Raw genomic sequence first — 24,339 nt, 5'->3', positions numbered from 1 at the left:
TGTTACCTAGCAATGAGAGGGTGAGCGGGCTGTCTACGCTCTTGATTCTTGCAGGCTCTTATCTCCCCACTTCCTCTTACCTGGTCTCTTCTGTAGCAATAAAGAAACCATCATCAGGAGCATTGAGCCAGTTTTGTCTCTGCCTCTTGAGCAACGGCGTAACACTTGGCATAAGGTCACTTGTGCCGACTTGTAAAGTTTTACCATTAGTTGTACAGAAATCATGTGCCGCTTGCTGAAATCATTGCCAAAAAAAATAAAAAATAAAAAAAAATCAGGAAATATTTTAGAAACATGGACTACAATCCAACGGAGAGTGTTATTTTGTCCTTGTTTATAAGCTCCCCACCACCACATCACAACACAACAGCGGATAGACAGGTTAGTCCAGGCATAGGCAAACTTGGCCCTCCAGATGTTTTGGGACTACAACTCCCATCATCCCTAGCTAACAGGACCAGTGGTCAGGGTTGATGGGAATTGAAGTCTCAAAACATCTGGAGAGCCGAGGTTTAGTCTCTCCAGTGTCAGTTTCACATATGTTTAATCATAAATCCGTTCTGCCCCATTTTTAATGCATCAATTTTTTAAATTGCACAGAATTCCACTCTAAAACACACTTTCCCCCCAAAGTGTTCATTTTTGTATGGATTTCTCCCTGAAATATGCAATTTGTATGCATCTTTGACCCACAACCTGCATCGTAAAGTCAGAAGTGTGTAGTCCAAAGGATAACTGCATTCCGATCCATGAAATTAGTCTAGGAGGTGGCCAGGATTAAGTTCGTTCACATAATTTCACACAGAATGAACATCCCTAATCACAGCCCACTTTTGAAAGACCAGGTCCTCTGAGATTAATCCATATGAGAGTACTTGGGGGCTCTCCATAGTCACGCCCTTATCTCAAACTAAAAGTAATGCTGCAAGTTGGGAGCCAGTAATTAGCTGTGTCTGCCACATGGCAGGAATGTGTCACAAGAACCTTGTAGAGCTACCTTGGTTGAAGACCAAGGAGACCAAGATATTTTTTTCTCATTTTTGCTGCCTCAGACCTGCAATTCCATGGGCTGCAATATCCCCAGCGGCCCCTCTAGCAACCTGGTGCCCAATAGCATGCTGAAGGTTTCTGACATTGGATATTGTTGCCGCAGGCACTGCTGATTCTCTGCTACACTCAGCTGAAGACACTGAAAGGGAATGATAAAGTCCCAGTAGAACCCATTACAGTGAGAAATGTGCTCATTTACTGTTGCTCCTTCTACTAAGAGCAACTGTTGCTCCTCCTCCTTATATTAGCCATTAAATTATCCCCCTAGTCCTAGCATAGATTAGCCTTTAATGAGTACCAATGGGATACAAGGTGCCTGTTTTGCCTGTAGTAGTACTACTTCAAGAAATATTAGGCTACCCACCAAAAGGCAGACTAGGGGGCTGAATGCATTTGCTGAAGTTTAGCCTAATCTGGATTTTAAATTCATGCTCAGTCCAGGGTGCCCTGATATATCTCAGTATGCAGTCCTGTAGACAAAACAGTGAAGAATGACTTGACACAGGAAGTCAGAAGGAATAGAGCTATTTGCTTTTTAGCCTGGGCATTACTGAAATACTTAATGCTCCCTCTAAAGCCATTGGAAAGCACATCCACTGCTGCAAAAGAACATGATCGAGAAACTTTCAGGCACAAACTCTTTGAAGATGATGTCAAATATAGTGCTCCCATTTACTACTTTAGCAGCGCTTCTGCGTTATTGATGCCAAAACCACTGAAAGATTCACCACACTGCTTTTGCCCTAAAAGCCTAGGAACCACCCAGGCCCTCTCAATTCCATATGCCTAGTCATTTCCTGTGCCCATTAGGAGCAGTTCTATATTACTGCAACCTCAGCCTGCAAAGATGAGCCATTGCAATGTTTCCCTCAAGCAAGTTTGCTAATTTATTTACAGAAAATTGCTGGCTGAAAAGAGGCATATTCATGTGTCACTAAAATTTTAACCTGGCCAAGTCCAGCATGTGTGTCACAAACATTTAGCCAAAACAAAAAACCAAATATAAACAGGGTTTAAATCAGTAGGGGCAAATCCAAAGTGAGTTTTGCCACCTGTTTACTTTCCAACTGCCATTGCATTTAAGGCATGCTTGCTTTAGCTGTGCAGAAGTGCTGTTCAGCTCAGAGCATCTGTTTTGCATGCAGAAGATCCCTGGTTCCGTCCTTGGCATCTCCAATCTCCAGGTAGCATTGGGAATGTCACCTGCCTGAAACCCTGGACAGACCTAATAGTCAGTGTAGGCAATACAGTGGTACCTATGGATGCGAAGGGGATCCATTCCAGAGCAACGTTCGCATCATGAGCAGTCTGCAACTTGAACATGTGCATGACGTGATTTGGCGCTTCTGCACACGCGCGTGACGCGTCTGCACATGCACGAACCGCCAAACCCGGAAGTAACCCGTTCCAGTACTTCCGGGTTCAACGCATTCATATCCCATGACGAACGCAACATGCAGCATTTGCAACACGAGGTACGACTGTACTGAGCTAGAAGGACCAAGGTGTAGACTGCAGGAGATTGTGGTTAAATACAACTAACAAGCAAAGGGCTAGTTAGTGCATGAAGAGGTAAAGGAGTTGTATTGCTAGATTGACTCAACTAGGTCATGCCCATTCTTTCTACTCCCCCCCCCCCGCACCTCTGCATCATGTAATGGAACTGTACATGTTTGGAACTGTATTCTGTACTTTCTACCTAAGAGTATTTTGCCTGTGTTATCCTTGCTGCTGCATGGAACAATGCATGACTGAGACTTTGAATCTGTAAGTAATGCATTTTAAACTTACTTAACAGTGTGTGGTCTGCTCATTGCAAGGGGTAGAAAAAGGTCAGCTGTTGTGTGCAGCTGAATGGGATAAGAAAGGTCTAACAACCTATATTATTAACACTTCACTGTGCTACTTATTTCTGTGAGTTTAATACTCTGCTACTGCGGTCCTCTGTGTGCAAGCCCCAAAATTTGAATCCAGGCACCTAGCCATTTCTTGTTGTTCACCCACACACGGGTACACAGGGATACATATATTTTAATTCCTCCCACACAGACTTGGTATAAGGCACTTCCTCTGTTCCTAAACGTCCTATTGCACATTGACAGGCAATATGAGACACTATGGGGAACAATCAGGGTCAGGAAAATGCCAGAGCACAGAGACCAGGCCAACACCACTATTAGTTTCATTTGACTGTCTTTGCAAATGGTGGTCTGGAAGTTTATGAAGCAGCCAAAGGTAAAAACACATACCTTCTGACCTTCCTGAATGCCCTGCATAAAGCAAAAGATCTTATCCCTCTGTAAGTAAGAGACCTCCTCCCGTTCTAGACTTCTTTGTGGAACACATAGAGGGTGTGGTTGTTTCTCACATTGTATCGGATGCCATGAAGGGTAAATATTCCCCTGCCCACACACTGCCCCAAGCTTTCTGAGCCTTGCAAAGAACCCAGATAAGTAAGGATCTCTAATCTCATGCTAAGACTCTGAGAGGGACTGGGTGAGCTCAATAATAGCAGGCCTCTCTGCATTCTCTCAAAATTTTAGGGGTACATCACATTGCATGATTTTTGCTAGGACTCCCAAAATCTTGATCCAGTATTGGGTATATTCATGCGTCCCCTCAAGAACTGGCCAAACACATCAATGCAAGAACTGAAATATTCTAAGCATTACTAACAGTATGTCAGAAAACATTAAAGAATGCAACCCAAGTCTCTATACCTCATAGCAGTACAAGTGACACAAGCAAAGTATTTATTTATTTCTTCTAATGCTCATATCTTCACTTGACTAACCTAAAATCAAGCTCTTGGGGATCTTCAGGGCTGTGACTCACTTTATATTTCCTTGTATAAAAATAAGGTATACTTTATAATAGAAACCTATGGATTATTTATTTATTATAATAATTAGATATCAGTTTACTATAAAAACATTACAAGCCATCAACATTAAATAACCCCATAGCAAAAAGGAAACACTGCAGTGGAACGGAAACAAATATAACACTATAAACAAATTCAACAATAACTTTAAAAATCCCCAACAAACTCAGAAAAATGGTACATCTATACCCGCACAGGAGACCAGTGAAATTAACCAATGTCCAAGTCCTTTTCAAAGATTTAGATTGTTATTTTGTTGGACCCTAGTGGGCTTCCCTTGGGAGGGCATTCAATAAAATTGGTGCCATTAATGAGAAGGCCCTGCTCCTAGTAGACTCACAGAACTTCTGTTGGTAGGAGGACACAGAGCAGGACCTCATATGCTGAATAGAATACATGTGGAAATGTGTAAGGGGAAAAGGTATTCCTTAAGGTACCAAGATCCTAAGTCATTTTGAACTTTCAAGGCAAGAACCAGCTCTTTCCATTATGCTGTAATGAACTGGCAATAGTATAGCCAATCTAGTATTGACTGAACAATGTTAGAATACTGTGCTCTAATCAGCCAGCTGCTGGAACAGCATTTTGCATCAGTTGAAGTTTCTTGTCCCTTTTCAAAGGGTAGCATGTTGCAGTAATCTTGTCCGTAGACTACAAGAGCATGAATTAGCATGGCCATCCCAGTAATGAGTCCCAGCCCATAGTTTAAAAAGTTTAGGGTTCCAGTCCCACATCTGCGACTGCCTCCATCGGGTGGGTAGTACACCAACAAAAACTCTATCCTATCTTAGACTCCTAACAGCAGAACACCAACAGAAACTCCATCTTGTCTCAAATTCTGAACATCCAGTACACTCCAGGAAAGGGACAGAAAATTATGAAAGAACATGGCAGCACTTCATCTTGCCTTTACATAAATGCTCCTGCCCCCATTTGATACACAAAGTCATCTTATGGATTCATTACATTTATACCTTGCCATTACTCAAGCATGCTTACATTAAACTTGCAATAACAGATATACCACCAGCACCTTATGTATTATAGTAACAAAAAATGGTTTAGTAGAAACTGAAGGAAACCACTATCATTTCAAATTCATCATAAACAGAGGCGCTAGCTTCTCTGGGCAATTGAGGGGGCCCAACACGATGTTCTGACGTAGGACCCTTTGAATATTAAAGGGATCCTGCCCTCTAGAGAAAGAAAAATATAGTGAGGGCCATAGTGCCTCGGCCCCCAGGAGCCAACACCCTTGATCGTAAAAATACCTATTGTGAATTATATGCAACTGAATATTTTATATAAATTAAGAAATAGTAGTAGTGGATAAACAAACTCCATTTCTCTAAAAAATGACTATTTTGCTGCCTTATCTCTGTTTATATTTGCAATCTTCCTATATTCTTGAAAGCCATCAATTGATAAGCAGTGAGTTGATCTTTTTCCATTTAAGGGTCAGTCATGCTGCCTTCAATAAATGGTGTTATCATTTCTGTATCATTCTGGAGTATTATGCCTTACACATTTCCCAAAAGAGTATCTAACCAATGAGTCCATTGATCACTCACAACCTGTCACATTTCTTATCTCTAATTCAGAACCCCAGTATGTTATAATCATATGGCAGGTTCAAAAAAATATGTAACAGCCAGTATGTATATTTGATTTAGCTTATATGGTGTCAATTAGCACCAAATACAAATTTATAAAAGTTTTCCTTGTGGTTCTACCACATCCACCTTCACATTTCCTGTGGGATGTTAGTATTAAGATCCTTTCCCCAGTTAATTTGATTTACCATAATTTTAATAATCAGTTTTAAAGTTCCTTTAAAATAATTATTTGAGATTACTATGTCAAAAATAGTACAATACTTCAATACGTCATAGTTAATGACTGAATTAGTACAATCCCTTAATTACTACAATGCCTTAGTGGGCCATACATACTTTGTGCTCAAATTATTTATAATGTGTCCAATTTGTAAATATAGGAATAAATGAGTTTCTGTTCTGCCTGTCTCCTCTTCAATCTGTCTGGAACATTTTATTAGGTCATCTTTTAATATACTCCTGATTCCAGACATATGAAGAATTTCCCAAACTACTTCTTCAAAGTTTCTTGCCATCTGCAAAATAATTGTTCTAAAAACTGTAATCAGGGCTCCTTTTTAGTTTTTAGTTAACTGGTTTTTTAAAAAGTTGCATTGCAATGTTTTATTAAACAGCTTTTGAAAGTAAAAAATATTCTATGTAACATAAGATTTTGAATTTGTAACTTAAGAACAGAGCTGGAAACCATTCAAGGAAGCAGTGTCTGAAAGACAAAACATACAGCCAAAATGCACTATTTCAAAGTCTATTGAGAACAAAAGTAACCTCTGGCATAAAACAATTAATAATAACAAATCTGAATTTAATACATGCACCAGTTGTGAATGACAGGTTTTGGAAATCCAGTGAATCCTCTTTAGAAAACTGAGGGAAGATATTGCAATGATGCTATGATGACACTAATGTGACCAGATCTCCTGATTAATCAGGAAACATGGATATGAGCAGCATTCTTGATTGAATCACAATGTTAGCATCTGGTATTCTGCTCTGGACTGTTTATGTCACCAAGTTATTCTGTCATTTTGCATCAAACATTCAAATTTATACTCGGGATACAGTGAAGACCAGACTTACAACAAGAGATTTGATTGGAGCTATGAGTCACTGAATGACTCAAATTCTGTATGAGCAGGTGGGTACAAGTGGGTGAGAAAGGCATGATGTCACACAAGAGTGGATAACCTGTGGCCTTTGCGACTAATTTCATGTAGCCATCAGGTTAAATTCATGGTGGGAGGGGGAAGCCCCTAAGAAAAGGAGGATATGGCTAGCAGACCAAGAAAAATGTGGTGGGACAAAGTCCAAATGGATGGTATATTATTTGTTATTGTTGCTATTAATGTATATTTAATGTATTTATGGTCTGCTTTTCTCCCAAGTTGGGATTCCAGGCAGCTTACAACCTTCTAAAAACATCACTTTAAAATACAAAGTAATTAAAAAAAAACAATTGTTAAAATACAATAAAGGACATTTAGAGCCAGTACTGAACTACAGATTGCCCCGATAGCTGCCAACATTGTCTGCTCCTTAGTTTTCAAAGGCCTGTTTAAATAGGAAGCCTGCCAGTGGAAAGATAACAAGGAGGGAGCCAGTCTAATCTCTTTTGGGAAGGAATTCCACAATCTTGCCGCAGACATATGAAAGGATCTCTCTTGTGTCACCACCATCTGTGCCTCTGATGTTGACGGGACCGAAGGAAGGTGCTCCCCCAAGAATCTTACCACCCAGGCAGGGAGATATGATCTACCAGGTAAATGAACCAAACCATGGGTGGAGGAAAAGAAGGAAGGAAGGAAGGAAGGAAGGAAGGAAGCAAGGAAGCAAGGAAGCAAGGAAGCAAGCAAGCAAGCAAGCAAGCAAGCAAGCAAGCAAGCAAGCAAGCAAGCAAGCAAGCAATCACTTCAGACGTCTTGCAATTGTGATGTCTCTCTCCTCTCATTGAGGGGTGGGGTGGGGTGAGCAGAAGAGGGAGGAAGAAATGGAAGAGAAGGGAGATGGGGCCACTTGTTGTGATTAGTCCCACCCATCCCTGGCATATGGCCCAGGACAGAATACTTTGGTACTTGAACCTTTCACTCCAACCTAAAATATCCCTATGAGTTCCTTGGATGATGAGATGAAATGTAGATTCCATGTATGACTTTTCTCTAAGGTATATTTATGATCCTGATAATTCAGCCTGCTAATCTTCCTAATTTTCAAGTCATTGTGGGGGTCTTACTATTTCTTTATATGTTTTTAACAGCAGAAAAGAACTGGAACTATGGCTGCCATTCCAATGTTTGCTAACAGAGCTTCAGCTGCTAATCACATTTTCATTTCTTTAAATGAAAACAGGGAGAAAATCAGACAGGTGTTAAGCATTTGCTTTAGGAATTTATTGGGGTTTTCCCGATTTGTAACTTAATTTTTAAATCAAAGTAACAGTATCTCTCTTGAAGTTTAACACACATCATGAGAATAGCCATCTCACAATACATGAAATATTATTGCACAGAAGCAATAACAATATTGCTTGGATTCATTTGACCAGTACCACATGGTATATATAAACTTTGTGGAAAATTAGGGAGGGGGACATGGCTGTCTGTGGCTCCAAATCCAACACTTGTTTGCCACTGTTTCCCAATGGCTCCCAACGCACAATAGATTTCAGAAGAAGATGCCACCAGGTGTCTCATCAGGTGGGAAGAAGCATCCCGGCAGGCATGTTGCTGTTGTTTAGCAGGAGAGAGAGGGAAAGGGCATTAGAGAGTTTGGTCCAGTGCAAATGCATCAGTGGAACCTATCTGGTGCTCTTGCTGGTGTGTTTGCACCACACCAACCTCCTCACCACCCCATCCTTCCCAGTAAACATCAGCAACCCAGCTGCCAGGCAGCAAGCATTGTGGCCCCTCCCTGTCCTATGAGCCACTTCTGGTACTAAGGCTGCAATCCTTCCTATGCACATTTACTTGGGAGCAAATCCTAATGGACACATTAGCTTCCGAGTAACCATGCACAGGATTGTACTGCACATTCTTAAAGTCCAAATCCAGTAAAATCAGATTTAAAAATGTTAGAACTTACCATTTTAGTCCCATGTGTATGACTGGAAAGTCCTAAAACAAAACCACACACAACGCCACAGATTAGACCTAGATTGGCTTACACACATCCCTTTACAACAAATTATTTTCATTGCCGCTTCCTTAAGAGCAGCCATAATACCGAAAGATACAGAATGCCAGAGAGTTCCAACTACAGAGGCAACCTTGCAATTACAGGGCCCACCACAGCAGATGGCATTGATAACAATCTTCAAATATATGAACACCTGGCACATAGAAAATGGAGCATATTTATTTGCTGTTGCTCTAGACGGCAGGACAAGAACTAATGGGTGGGAAATGCAAAGAAGCCATTTTCTGCTATATGTTTAAAGAAACTTCCTAACACCTATTTGACAGTGGAACAAATTGCTTTGAGAGGCAGTGGACTGTCCTTCACTGGAGATTAGTTAAGTAGAGGCTGGACAGCCATTTGTTAGAGGGTAAGATTTACATCCTTTGCCCCACTCTCTTGTCCTTTGATAAAAATCTCACACATTTTTGCCTCTGGCCCGTTCCACAACTGGCTTACGACCCTCAGACTTGAAAACATTTCCCCAGCCCTGTTATATATGGTTCCCTGTTAAGTGTCCCATCCAAGCACGACACAGATTGAAAATTAATACATTCCGGAGTAAAAATTGCTTCAAATACCCATGAGAACAGTCTCTTGGCTTCTGGCTATTCCCAAGCTCAACAGAAAAGTGCCCCTTGGCCTACTAAATCACTTCCTCGCCACTAGGGAAAACCTGGTTGGCCTACCACAATTAGTTTTGAACAAATCTAGATCGGTTGCCAGCAATCAGTCCCCGCTCCCCGAGATGTTTACACATGATTTGTTTTCATTATGCTTTCTAAGGGCTTTGAAGTTGCTGAAGTCAAGCTAACCTGGATGCAATTTCCTTTCGTACCCACAGGTGAAGCTACTTCAGCAGTGCTGCGTCAAGTGAAAATCAGAGCTTAGCTAATCAATGTTGCTAAAAGCAGAACAATCGCTTGTGGAAACAAGTCTGACAATTTCAGCTAGACAATTAAGACAAAGCTCCTAGATGCAAACAAGAAAAAATAATTGTGGTGCAGTCAGAGAAGAACGTTTTGCAGGAACCTGTAAATCACTAGCATTGAGAGAAAGTGGTCTAAAGGAGAATGGAGTGCATGTCATACTGAAAACTGTAACCTAATGGAACATTTGTAGTTGGACTTTAGTCTACTGATGCTGGGTCAGTCAAGTGGGTTAAAGGAGATTTGAAGCCAGAGTCTGCTAGGTCCTAGTCTGACACTCTAACCATTACACCACAATGGCTTTCACATTGGCTAGACACAGAGAATTAAGTTTAGGTATTTATTTGTAGGGCCCCACACCTGAGAAATAGGGGCTTTGCTCCACATTACTGTTTTCTACAGTCTGTATTGTATTATTTATTCTTTTTTCATATTTATATCTTACTTTTATTCTTTCACAAGGAGAAACTCTAGTGTAGCACTGGTGTGTGTGTGTGTGTGTGTGTGTGTGTGTTATAGTAAGTATACTGGGAACCAGCAAGCTTACTAAATTAAGATCACATATCCTTCCGTGTAAAATTGATGTTACACAGAAATATAATTTGAGAGCCCCCAAAGTTATAAAATGTAATAACAAGTGAGGCTTCTTCCAGCAACTCTTGGAATAAGTGTTTATGTCATTGATAAAACATTAAGGTGACTCAGGGTTGCATATTGGAATTTTGCTTTCCAAGGAGATGAGCTAGGAACTGAATACAGATTTCAGACAGAAATGTCAGGTGCTTTTCCGTATGTCAATGAAGAAAAGAAGAAGAGAAGGGGTAAAGAGAGAACAAATCAAATACTGCTTTTAAAGATTGTTTAAATTCATTTCCTTCCTGCCTCCAAAAATATGCCCCGGCACTTCTAAATTGAGAGGATCGTCAGAAGGTTCTCAGAGCTAGATCTTCGTGAACTGAAAAATGGGGGTGGAGATGCTCATTCAGGTATACTGGGCCAGGGCCATTTAGGGATTTAAAGGTCAGCACCAACACTTTGAATTGTGCTCAGAAACATATTGGGAGCCAGTATAGATCCTTTAGGACTGGTACTATATGGTCCGGCGGCCATTCCCAGTCACCAGTCTAGCTGCTACATTCTGGATTAGTTGTAGTTTCCAAGTCACCTTCAAAGGTAGCCCCACGTAGAATGCATTGCAGTAGTCCAACCGGGAGATAACCAGGGCATGTACCACTCTGATGAGACTGTACACAGGAAGGCAGGGTCTCAGCCTGCGTACCAAATAGACAGCTGCCCTGGACACAGCATTAACCTGTACCTCCATGGAGAGCAAAATGACTCCCAGGCTGCACACCTGGTCCTTCAGGGGCACAGTTACCCCATTCAGTACCAGAGAATCCCCTGCACCTGCCCACTGAAAACCCCATCACTTCTACTTGTTTGGAATTATAGAATGCCCTTCCATGTGTACAGAGACATCAAAGTCTAAGACTGAGCACTTTTCAGAAGCGTTTAGGGCTCATCTGAGAAATGGCAGCGCAATCTTGTTGATTTGATTGCATTCTATTTTGCTAGAGGGTCTTTACTTTTATTTACCTGCCCTGATTTGGCAATAAATCTAAATAACATAAAATAAAACAAGCTATATTCGGGTAATACTGCAAACAAGCACTTTCTCGGTTGCATTGAGCTAGCCTGCTTTGGCATTCTATGAAATCTGTCGCCACAAAGATATATAATTCAATTACTTCCAGATGTGGAGAGAAGTGAAGCTTACATTCTCATGTCGTCGTGTGAATCTTTCCTGTTTAAAAGCAAAGTGTTGACCAGAAAGTGAAGGCAGCAATGACATTTTTGCTTCCCATGATTTTGTAACTTGAGACAAAAAAATAATAATGATTCATTGAGTTTTTCTTAGCACACAGAGATGGAGGTGCTGATTCTGCTAACTTGAGAACTTTCACCATTCGGCAAGAGTTATTGAAAAAACTATGCATCCTGACATGTTTGCTGAGAACCTGGATTGCTGATTACCTTTACCATTCACTGAAGCAAACTAAGAGTGATGTTGGAGGAAAATGCCAACACCTAAATATTTTCGAGTCTCGGCGCCTATTTTCTCCACAAAAGATGGGTGCTTCAGTCCAGTAAAGAGGGCCCTTACGCAGAAGCAGACTACCATGCACACAACTGATCCAGATGCAGAACTGAATTAGATATGGTATTTTCTAAAAAAAATCTCAATGTTGAGTTTATCTGTTTATCTTGCCAAGTGTAATTGGTGAGAAGTTTTTTTTTAAATGGTCCCACTAAAACTAATAACAATTCTCAAATGAAATTTACGTTATTATAATTGTTACTATATGTATATTACATTAATATTATATACATATATACTCCAGGTTTCCTAAAATAATCCCATATATTCAACAATGCACATGACTTTATAAAAATACTTACATATTAATATATACAAAATGAGGCTGCAGAAATATACCCACATGTGGTACTTTTTATATACACAATATGCAAATAATTGTATATTATCTGCACATGATTAATCAGGCCTAAAAGAAACACAATAACAACAACAACACCCAATGCATAAGCAGCTTAGACCTCAAGAAGCTGTCCAATGCAGGCAAAGCTCAGCTGGATTGGAACTGTTCAATTCTGTATAGAAATCTGTTTAAAAGAGATCCCTTCTCAAACTCTAATTTGTTGGACACTTGAATCATGATGTTTCCTTGAGCCTCTTATATCCATTAAATCATATAAATCACCAATATGTGCATTTTAATATGTACACATATGCAAAATTCAGAGAAGTGCAAAATTCAAGTGTTGGCTGTTTCAGCTTTGGTATTGGTTCAGGAAGTGAAAATTTGGTTCATGTGAACCAAACATATATCTCCCAATACCCACTTTGGACCTTGTATAGGTGGTTCCATTACAAACATCGTCATTGTAAGCATTGCCATTTATACAGTGCTTTGAGTGCTCAAAATGGCAATGCTTCAGTAATCTTTTCAACCAGGAACCTAATCCAGGTTTTTGAAGGAGGGGTGGAATATGATGCCATTTTTTTTAATGTAATCAGTCATGGAAACACCACAGATTAATGGGAAGTGGGGTTGTATCAGTTTAGGGCTGCAAAACCTGAATAATCTCTTGAGAGAGATTTTACACTGTAGCCAGTTTCAGCGCATTACCCCTCGGCTGACAAAACAAACATATCGTGCACATGTTCAGCACAAGTTAACAAGTGAAATCAAAACAGACTATGAATGAAAATCATGTGCTGATCTTCCCAAAACAGTTTTAACCTATTACTAAATTAAATAGCGGTTTCAATATAAAAAAATTAAAACATATCTCTGTACCAGATTACCAAATCAAATACATTGCTTGGAAAGTGGTAATCCATCGTTTAGGTCTATGCTTCACAACCCAAAATTAAGCAAAGCTAAAAATATATTTAAAAGCCCACTTATCTCACAGCAGTGTAACACAGAAGCAAAAATTGCCTAGTGGCTCTTCCCCTTGGGATACTTTGCATTAATTCAAGCCGAAAAATAAATAAATTCAAGCACGGTGCATTTTGCATACACACAAACTGGCGTGCCATTTCCGATGCTCACGTGGTTAATATTCAGGATTATTGAGCACCTAATATAGAATGCTCAAGATACATCACATACATTACCTTGTTGCCATCCCTGTAAGGTCGGTAATTATTCCTACCCTCCCACCCTCAGCATATTGCAGATAGGGATCTGGAGCCAAGACAACGTCACTAATATTTGAACTGGATGCTGCCTAATTAGTAGCTCAGCCGCACAGCAGCCAGATGCTTTTCCACTGACAGTTGCTTCCAAATGGATCTTTCCAGCAAGTACAGCCACTGGTCTGTCCTGAAATAGGATGAAGGACAGGAGAAAAGGGACAGCAACACAACCCACATCTCCCGGGAACATTCTAGTAATTAATTAAAAAGTGTTGGCCACTTTTTATCCATGGCTTCCAGCACGGTAGCATCTCCTCTCCTCCACCTGACAAAGAGCAGGAAGATTAAATCGGGGGGGGGGGGGTGGGTGGCTGCAGGGAATGCCTTCACAAATGTCTTCCCCACCAGACCAGCTTCCCCTCCCTAAATACCTCACTGCCAGGCTGCCTTGTGTCCTAGTCCCAAGGCTCTGTTGCCATAGCAACTGCCAAGGCCTACCTGCACATCAGGGCCCATGGCTGCCTGCTTTCTTCTCCCCTAGAACCACTGGCCTCACCTAGCAACTGGGCTTTGTTTTCCAATGGTACTCCAATCCTATATAGTCACAGAGGGACTAAGCTGACTATTATTGTAGAACAGGCTTCCTCAACCTTGGCCCTCCAGGTGTTTTGGGACTACAACTCCCATCATCCCTAGCTAACAGGACCAGTGTTCATGGGTGATGGGAACTGTAGTCTCAAAACATCTGGAGGGCCGAGGTTGAGGGAGCCTGTTGTAGAAGATACCAATGCCCAGACTGAAAGAAGCAAAGATTATACACGCATTGCAAAAAAAAGAATAGTTATTTCAGATGTCAGTTTATTTGCACATACCATCCAGGCCGTTGTGATGGTGGCTGTAGTTTCTCTTCCCCAAAATACTTAACGATGAGTGGCCAGGGGGAGCGAGCAACCTCTTTGCCATTGAACTCTGAAGGCTTGGTGTTGACTTGATTATATTAGGCTTCATGGCAGGATGAATCTCTGTGATTTTCGGGGGCGGGGAGGGACAAAAAATATATTGCTGAAATTATTTCAAATCACCATCTCAACGGTATGCTTCCGATTTTCCTACTTCAGGATCTAAAACCTTAGAGATGTTATCACACTACCCCACATAAAAAAGAACAGGAAAATGCTCCTTCAGTTACTTGAACTTAACTGTTGCTGTGAAGAGAGCAGGAGAGAAAAGTGATTTAAGGTGTGTAAAATCTAGTCGAAATGGCACACCACTGACAACCTGAGGCTGCTGCTCTTCCAGCACTTGCTTAAAAGCTTTTTTTTAAAGCATATTGCTTCCCAGCATGCAGATATTTTGGAAAATGTGCACCAGCTTTAAATAGATGTTTACAGGATTTCCCTTTTATCAGCCCAGCACGCAGATGGTAGAATTAACTCTGTGTTGATCAACAGCACAAAGCTTGCTCACCTGTTACATTGAACACAGGTGTGCATGTAGGAAATAAGCACATTTGGGGCAAAAAAATTAGATGTGATATTTTTCACATAATTTGGCCTAGCGTGCTTAACTTAACCGAGGGGTGGGGATGGGAATAGCTGGGATGTGGTGAGATAAGCCAGATAAACAACAGAGCGTGTGTTTATTTGTGTATGTATATACAGCACAGTTTAATCCTTTGCCTCTTCCACTATTCCAATCACAGTGCTGTGTCTGGTAGCTTCCTTAAGCAATTTCCAATGCACGCTGAAGAAGCAGCACTTTGCCCTAGCCTTTGACACCTGAGATACGTTCTCTTCACCCACCCTATTCCCATGATGGCCATTTGCTTTAAAGCATTTTTAATATTACATTTTAAATTGTTGTAACCTGCCCTGAGACCTGCTGGTGTAGGGCAGGTAAGAAATGTCATCATCATCATCCCACTCCCCAGACCTGTGGCAAATGAACGTTTTTCTGTTATTGCACATAGCAGATACAGGAAAGGGCAATTCCATTCAAGATTTTTTTGGGGTGAGTGGGTTTAAAGCCCTCATCCCCTATGCCACAGTCAGCCAGTTATTTATTTTTGAAATACCAATGATTCAGCAACTAACAACACACAATGAAATATCATGTCTATAAACTGGCCCTGAGAAGAATGGTTCCATGAAAAAAATTCTTCCTTATGTCCTTGCTATCAACATGCTGCCAGGAACCTAATATACAGCTATTCATTAATCTCAGCTGCACACTGAAACATGCCTATTATGTTTGAATGACCTTTGACAGGACTTTTGATAGGACATGGGGCAGCCCATCCCATTTTGCTGCCTGCCTGAGGTGTAATGGAAAGGTGTTGCCTTACCAGGATTGTGCAGCTGCAGATTACAGGTTCCAGCAAGATCGTGCAAGGGGTCTGCAAGACCTCACCAGAACCCAGAAGCCACACCCACTTCTCCTTGTTTCTCTGGTGGTGGTGGGCAGGACACCCCTGGCCCTGGGGTAAGTGAGAAGCAGTAGCAGGTACAAGATCTCAGGCGAGCTCCACAAGATCTCAAGAGATCTTGCTGGAAGCCACTGCCACTTCTCTGGCTGTGGCAGGAAGGGTGCCCATGGAGGCACCAACCCTTGGCATTCTATCACCCCAAGGTGGCTGCTACAGTCTGCCTTATGGGTGGGCTGTCCCTGGATAGGACATTTAAACACTCATTTTATGACTTACGACTCATTTTGCTAAACAAGAACTCACCCAAGTATCCAATGATACATGATAATGATTTCCGAGTGCTTTTAATCTTCAGAGGATTTCCAACAAATTCACAATGTCTATCAGCATCTAGGGATTGAAAACAGAATGTTATTTTAAGACGGAGTAGGATAGGATGAAGAACCAATGACAGCCACAGCTTTCCGAAGCTTGTCAAGGGTCCCGCTGATGAGAAGATCAATAACGGCTGACAGGTTTTCCTGGAAGAAGATAGTACTGGAGCCACTGCAAGGATTTCACTCTCCTATGTGCATCTGCACTATAGGCAGCCAGACATCTGCACTATACATTTAAAGCACTATGATACCATGTCACAGATTCCCTCAAAGAAATCTGGGAGCTATCGTTTGTTGAGGGTGCTGAGAGTTGTTAGGAGACCCTTATTCTCCTCACAAAGCTACAGTTCTCAGAGTGGTTTAACAATCAATCCTCCTTTCCAGGAAACTCTGGTTAGGGTTAATAATTGTGTGTCCCCAGCACCACCTTCTGAAGACACCCATGCAAGGTGGTCTGGAACTTCTGAATAAATGTACCTCCCGAGCCGGGCCTAGACAGGTGATCCAGAAGGACACCATCGTTGAGAGAGACACTGAGAGAACCAGGAGAACGAACAGGGAATTGGAAGGCTTCTGCTATGTATTTGTAGCACACTAAACCAGAAAGGAATTAATTTCACTTGCTCTCCAGAACTGTAGCTGTAGTTGTTATGTCTTTTAAAATTCTATGAGAATAATCCCCTCAAACTCAGTAGAGCTTGTTTTTGAGAAGATATACATAGGACTGAGGTAGCTATGGTGAAAATAGAAGTAAGGTGATCTTTATTCCGGGATTAGTTAATTTAGAACACTCTTATCTGTGGCTCTACCCATTGTTGGCTCTGAGGGAATGTGTCCCTCAGCAGATAAAACTGCCCATTCTGCTCTAGACCAGTGTTCTTTGACCTTAGATCCCCAGATGTTGGTGGACTACAACTCCTATCATCCCCGACCATTGGCTAAACTCTTTGGGGAAGATGGGGGGTAGAGTCCAAGAACAGTAATTTAGAATCCTGCAGTTCAGTAGCAGAGGGTCATGGGTATCTCAGCAGACACATCAGCAATCAGGGGTTCAGTGTGGTCAGGACATCCATTTAATCTAGTGACCAGAGCACCCAGACCTACTCATGAGCCGGAGTCCATATTTGGGGCTTTCACAGATTCGCAGAATTGTAGAGTTGGAAAGGACCACAAGGGTCCTTTAGTCCAGTGTTTTTCAACCACTGTTCCGCGGCACACTAGTGTGCCGCGAGATGTTGCCTGGTGTGCCGTGGCAAAAAATTAAAAAATTCAAGATAATTACTTTATATATAGTCAATATAGGCACAGAGTTAAATTTTTTAACATTTTCTAATGGTGGTGTGCCTCGTGATTTTTTTCATGAAACAAGTGTGCCTTTGCCCAAAAAAGGTTGAAAAACACTGCTTTAGTCCAACACTCTGTAATGCAGGAATCATTCACCCAATGTGAGGCTCGAACCCACGACCCTGAAATTAAAAGTCTAGTGCTCTTACCAACTGTTTAGTGAAAGAAAAAGAAACAGCGCCGCTCCTCACTCTACAAACTTTACGCCCTTCCGTTATCCATGTGAGAATTGGGCTCTAGTAGTTGCTTTTTTTTTTTTTAAATGAAACCTGTCACATTGTACCACTTGAAAACAAAACTAAAAACACCTTGTGGGACAATGTCTGCATAACAAAGACAAACTGTAAAGACGATTTGGAAATAAAAATAAAATGCACGATGTTATAGCAAGCAGAAAGCACAGCATGTGTACCAATAAATCGGAAGTCTGTTGGCTGCAAGACTGGGGCAATGGAGTGAAGCAGCAGTTACATCCATTGAAGTCCAACAGCAAAGGGGGTGCCTTCCTCTCTGGCTCTGGCTCAGCAGCATTGGAATCCAAGCCCAGCCTATGTGGAAAAGCTGCCCCATTCCAAGGGGCTTTGTAGAATGGGGCAGGCCTGTTCACAAGCCCTTACTCAAGACAGTTGCAAAATGTGACCTGATTTTCCTCTGCAGTAAGAAAAGTTACCATTTTACTTGCCTACAGTTCTCTCATAAGAGCAGTCATGGTGTGTTTGGCTGTAGTAGGGGTGGGGAACCTTTGGCCTGCCAGATGTTGCTGAACTACAACTCCCATCAGCCCCAGCAAGCATGGCCAATGGCAACGGATGATGGGAGTTGTCATTCAAGGATTCCTCACCCCCTGGGTTAAAGTGAGGGATTAACCACCCAAACCCAGGCACATGAATAGTTGTTGTCCTCTATTTGCGGACAGAGAAAATGGTGGACCATTTCACTGAATTTTTCTCCCGATGAGGGGAAATTCTCCAACAACTTCTCAGAGGTAGGGCTCACTGCAGTAGCACACCTCCCCCACCTCAAAAGTGTGTGTCTATCTATGTGTGCACTGTTACTACCGCAAGTGAAAGCTGTGGCAACTGTATTGGTTGCCAGGCTGTGTGAAGTACTTTCTTTTGACTGTCCTGAATCGTCCAACGTTCAGCTTCAATGGAAGTTCACATTTTCTAGTGCTATGGGGGGGGGGGGGCTTCTCCCTGTTCACTTTATCCACACCATGTGTAATGTTCACATGACTTCTACACTAAAAAGCACCAAATGTGTCTGCAAGCTTTCGCCACAGGGGAGTTGCTCTATCCCTTGATTATTTCAGTTGTGCTTTTCTGAGGGTTTCCCAGCTCTGCGTTATTTGTTTTGAGGTGATCAACCGGAACTTTACCTCATAAAAGTGCTCATCAGCTGATTCACAGCCTCCTGAGAAAAGGTTCAGGTGGAATAAAAGAAAACAAAGCAAAAAGGCAGGCAATTATCTCTAGTGCTCCATAATTAGCTGTCACCCGAATTGAAAAACAATGGTGTCTGAATCTCATCAAACTCTCATTAACGAGGATCTGTCATGGAACCAAAACAGAAAGAATTCATAATGATGCTATTTTTACAACTCGCTCTCCTTTTATTTATTCGATGCTCTTATATCCCACCTTTCTTGCAGGGAGCTAAATATGGCATGGATGGCTCGGACCCCTGCCATTATATTCTCACAACAAACTTGTGAGGTAGGCTAGACTGGGAAATGGTGACTGGCCCAAGGCCACTCCATGTCTGAGTGAAAATTAGAAGCTGGGGACTCCTGGCTCCTCATTTGACACTTTCTAACCATTGGACCACACTGGCTTACTGTGCATGTTGACTCAGCAGAAAATCCTATCAAATTCAACTCTCAAGTGAGTGTGCATAGGATTGCAGCCTTTCCTGGCCTAGTTATTCTGCTGTCCGTGTAGAAAAAGGCACCAGCCTTGCATTGCCTTAAATTCCACACAAACCAAAAGCTACCTCAGGCTGAAATGCCGAAATAAAGGCTGCATTTGTTTGAACGGCATTGGATAGGGATTAGTAAGGAAGGCATGCCTGTTTTATGCCTCTCATGCATAATCTCAGCACAGGATCCCATTCCTGAAAATATCTCCCCTTGAAGAAGTGTTTGGATTTGATATCCCGCTTTATCACTACCTGAAGGAGTCTCAAAGTGGCTAACATTCTCCTTTCCCTTCCTCCCCCCACAAAAAACACTCTGTGAGGTGAGTGGGGCTGAGAGACTTCAAAGAAGTGTGACTAGCTCAAGGTCACCCAGCAGCTGCATGTGGAGGAGCGGAGATGCGAACCCGGTTCCCTAGATTACTAGTCTACTGCTTGTGCAATGGGACTTTCCCCAGCTCCATTCCCAATTTTTTTCTGAGGGTTGAGGGGAAGCTCAGACAGATTTAGGGTGGAACAGGGAGGAGGGGGATATGATGTTCCATTATGCAACGAGAAATCCTTGTGCTGACACTACATTTTAGGTACTGCATGTATAATAGAATGTATTCAGATTAGATCACATGTGAAAGTTCATCAGGTCTGAACTTTCAAGATCAACTATACGGCTTCAATGGAACGGGATAACCCTCTGTCTTTCAAAACTTGAGCAAAGATCATTTGGCCTTTTAAGCCATCCTAGAGGAGCTTCAAAATCCAATCCTTTCCCCTTTGCTCAGTCCAAATTATAAGTATGAATGTACTGTAAAACCTTCATTCTCTCTCTCTTTTTTCCTGTTAGAAGTGTATGTTAAACAGAAGATAATACTTTATAGCATTGGAGAATCAACACCTCAACAAGTGAATAAAATTCCTAAATACTGAGTTCTTTCAAAAGAGTCAAAATTGAACCTGAGAACATTTCTAATTCAAATAACTATGCAATGAAACAATGGAGGATGTTGCTGTATAAGGAATGTGTATATTGCAAGATTTATTAGTTTAATTTTCAGGAACAGCCCCTTTTATGACGCTTTCAGTGAACAGAGGAATTCAAAACCAACTAGGCATTTTAAACTTTGCTCACATATTTTATTTTATGTAATCCTATCTCCACACACTTCCCACACAAATCCACTAACCCTTTTTAAAATACAACTTAATGCCATAGCATCACAAAGACCAAAAATTCATCTGGCTTTGCCTCAGCAGAAATGTAAAAGCCGAAGAGCAAGATATAAATTCCCTATTTCATTAATCCAGCATGGAAAACAATAGCATAGGCCAAAAATATGCTGGAAGAAATAATGGCTTATCTGAAACTGCACAACTTCCAAAGGTGTAATTTTATAGGGCACGGTGCAAGTCAATATGAGAAACAAAAGGTTCGGGGCGCCTATTATAAAAAGAATGTTTGCATGCATTCGTATGGTTATTATGGGTGAGTTTTTATACTAAAACATACTGACACACAAATAAAACTGGCATGAATATTGAGAGTTTTTAGTACAATTTGTTGCTGGAGTGGCATACTAAAGATGAGATGGTAAAATCAACAATGATTGAATGGGCAAAGGATGTGGGGCACAACATCATGTTGGAAGATTGGGGAAAGCTATGGAATACAAATATAAAATTTTCAGCATGTAGTTTGTTAAGAGAGAATATAATGAAGATGATGTACAGGTGGTATTTAACCCCTGTGAAGTTAGCCAAAATATACCATGGTCAGAGTAACAAATGCTGGAAATGTAAACAAACAGAAGGAACCTTCTTCCATATGTGGTGGATGTGCCCTAAGGTGAAAGACTTCTGGGAAAAGATATATAATGAAATTTAAAAAGTGCTGAAAAGCACATTTAAGAAGAAACCAGAGGCCTTTTTACTGGGCATCCTAGGCCAGGACATTGCTAAAAGTGATAGGAACTGGTTTTGTATGCCACAACAGCAGCTAGAGTTTTGATAGCTAAGAACTGGAAGACAGAAGAATTACCAACGATAGAAGAATGGCAGATGAAAATGATGGACTATATGGAGCTTTCATTAAGATGTGAGAAAGTATTATTATTATTTTAAGAAAAGTATTAAGCTGTTGTTTTTGTTGTGTTTTTATGTTTGTTGTTAATGTAGTTATGTTGTTTTTTGTTTTTTATTTAATATATATTATTTTTAAAAAATGAATATTGAGAGTTTTTAATTTTTGCCAAGGACTGCAATGCCACATGAAATATCACATAACCCTGCAGGGACATTTAAGATCATTTCGATCACCTGGGGAAATTCTATGGACGGCATCACAGAATATCACAGGGCAGTGACCCGAAAATGGGCATTTTCTGCTTTTGCCCCTGAATCAATGTTTCTGTAACTTGGGCTTCCAGTTGTGGTTGGACTATAACTTCCATCATCCCTGGTAGCTAGGGATGATGGCATTTGTAGTCCAACAACAGATGGAGACCCAAGTTAGAGAAACACTGTTATACTATGGGCAATTTCTCCCTCTGCTGTACATGAAGCAGCAGCCATCAATCGCTTCAGACATATTGTAAAAACGGAAAGCCTTTTTGCCCAGCTCCCTCTGATCCTTAAGACCGGACCCTGTTTTCTATGCTTCAATCCCAATTATTATTTTCGCTTTGCTTTTCTCTGATATGCTACTCCTTGTTAATATACTGCTGTTGGTTGGTTTTAGGTTGTATTTTTGTATTAAAGCTATGGTATAGCACTTATAATTTTATACATGTTTTGCAATAAAATATACATAATAAAATATATGTGAGGGATGCGTAATCCAGGGTGTGTGTGAACACACACAGAATGTGAGGCAAATTAATCCAAAATGAGTGGGGATATCTGGCTAGCTGTATGCTTGCAGTCTCTGCTCTTTCTCTTCCCAATCTTTTAGAACAGGCACGTCCAACAGGTAGATCGTGATCTACCGGTAGATCACTGGACACCTGTGGTAGATCACTGGCTCCCCCAAAGAAGATCAACAACTTTGGCTCCTCTAAAAAAAGCCCAATTTTTTGCCCTGCACCCCCCAAAACAGGGCTTTCCTTCTCCCTAAAAAAAGCTCAACAACAACTTTGTCCTGAATGCCTTAAAAAGGGGCTTTCCTCCTCCCAGAAAAAACTCAACAACTTTGACCTGAACCCCCCAAAAGGGGGTAGATCATTGCCAGTTTTTAACTCTGTAAGTAGACCACAGTCTCTTGGGAGTTGGCCACCCCTGTTTTAGAAGTAGTCCCAGACTAACACTTCAGCCCAAATTCAGAAACCTTCACCAAAAAACACAAACTCTGCTCTTAAGTTCTCTGCTTATAATGGCTGGAGCTCCTGAAATACATTCAACCCATAAAAACTATGAGCAGGTGCCAACTCTCAGTACGTTTTATTATAAAGCTTACGGCGACTTTCACATGTTCTTCCTTCTACCTAAACCCTGCACTTTTCCATTCTGTTCCATTTCCAGTCTCTCACTAAGTGGGGTTATGTTCCATTAGGGTTATTTTTATGGAGAGGGAAGTGCTCTTGTAACTACCTGGAGCATGCAAGATGTGAGTGTGGCAAATCATTGAGAGTTATTGTTGAGTCAGAAATGAAATAGCCCAGCAGGACTGTAGTTTTCCAGGAAATTTATAACTAATTTTAAAAGTTCTAACCCCTAATCGCTGAATACTAAAATGAACTTTCTCTAGCAGAACAATGGCGAGCTTGCTCTGGCAATTCTAATCTAGCCACATGCGTTTTCCCTCCATTATTTTCTTTTGAAATGCCATTGTTCATTTCTATATAAAGAACTCATAACATGACACCAGCGATTACAGTTAAGAGCCCTGCAACAGAAAACAAACATGGCAGAAAGAACTCCCTAGAGCCATGTTCAGAATTGTGAAACTTTCCTTAAATCTAACTAAGCCCTGGTCCTAATCACACTTGCCTTCAGTTTCAATGTAGGATGAAGACACATGCAATACTTTTTAGAGAAAACGGGCCCCACTGGAAACTCTGTCCACAATGGTCGGTCCCAACATACATTTTCTTCCCCTAGCTGAGGATGGAAGGGAGTGGGTGGGAGGGAATTGCTGTGCAATTTGGAAGAACAAGTGGCTGGGCAGAGTCCTGATTGGCTGGAGCTTCTGTGATGTCACCGAAAGACTCCACACACTATCCTTGGAGGCAGCCTTGCACTTAAAAAAAATACATTTAAATCTAATGCAATGAGCAAATGTATTTCTGGCATACAGATCTGCCACTTCATTTAAGAAGCGAAGAGGAAGCAGGGCTTGCACAGCTGGTGAAATATTTTTTTTGCACTACGCCTGTCTTCACTTCACATTTGCACTACATCAGTCTCCACACTTTATTTCTTACTTTCATGTATTTTTTTATAAAAGCAGTTACCAAAGCTTCCAACCTCTTACCCAAGGCATTCTGCTCACACAACACAGGGGTACCTAATTTTCACCAGTCTCCTACTCATTGCAAATGCCTAGCATTGCCTGGCTTTGCAAAAAGCCCTCCTGAGACCTGAGGGAGCCTTTTGAACAATACGGGATAGGTTGCAGTAGATGGCAAAGATGGGAAAAATTAAGGTGCTTTGCCTTATGTGAATGGAATCATTTTCTATTAGTGCAAAGCTATCACTGGCTACAATCCCTATATACTTAAGCAGTATACAGGGAATGGGCAGATCAGTCCTAACCCTTGACCTGCTTTGCTGCAGGGGGACAGGATGCGGAAGAGGTCTCCCTCCACTGGACTCTGCTGGGCTAAACTGCTTGCGGGGTCTCACAAGCCGACATAAGCAAGGAGAGGATGCAGCTGGGCTAGTCAGGAATGCACTAAGGCAGTCCAGCTATCAGCA

General features: G+C 41.4%; 1 protein-coding gene across 1 annotated transcript in view; it reads right to left on the bottom strand.

Moving 5' to 3' along the window:
* Window positions 1–24,339, bottom strand: part of MTA3 (metastasis associated 1 family member 3) — a 121,586-nt gene that overhangs the window by 22,978 nt on the left and 74,269 nt on the right. The window contains 4 exon segments of the mRNA XM_033144869.1: window positions 81–235; window positions 8,626–8,657; window positions 14,247–14,396; window positions 16,103–16,189. Of these exon segments, the coding sequence (XP_033000760.1) occupies window positions 81–235; window positions 8,626–8,657; window positions 14,247–14,396; window positions 16,103–16,189 (424 nt within the window).

Source organism: Lacerta agilis, chromosome 3 (assembly GCF_009819535.1).
Source record: "Lacerta agilis isolate rLacAgi1 chromosome 3, rLacAgi1.pri, whole genome shotgun sequence".
NCBI classification, from domain to species: domain Eukaryota; kingdom Metazoa; phylum Chordata; class Lepidosauria; order Squamata; family Lacertidae; genus Lacerta; species Lacerta agilis.
This window is presented reverse-complemented; position numbering and strand designations above follow the sequence as displayed.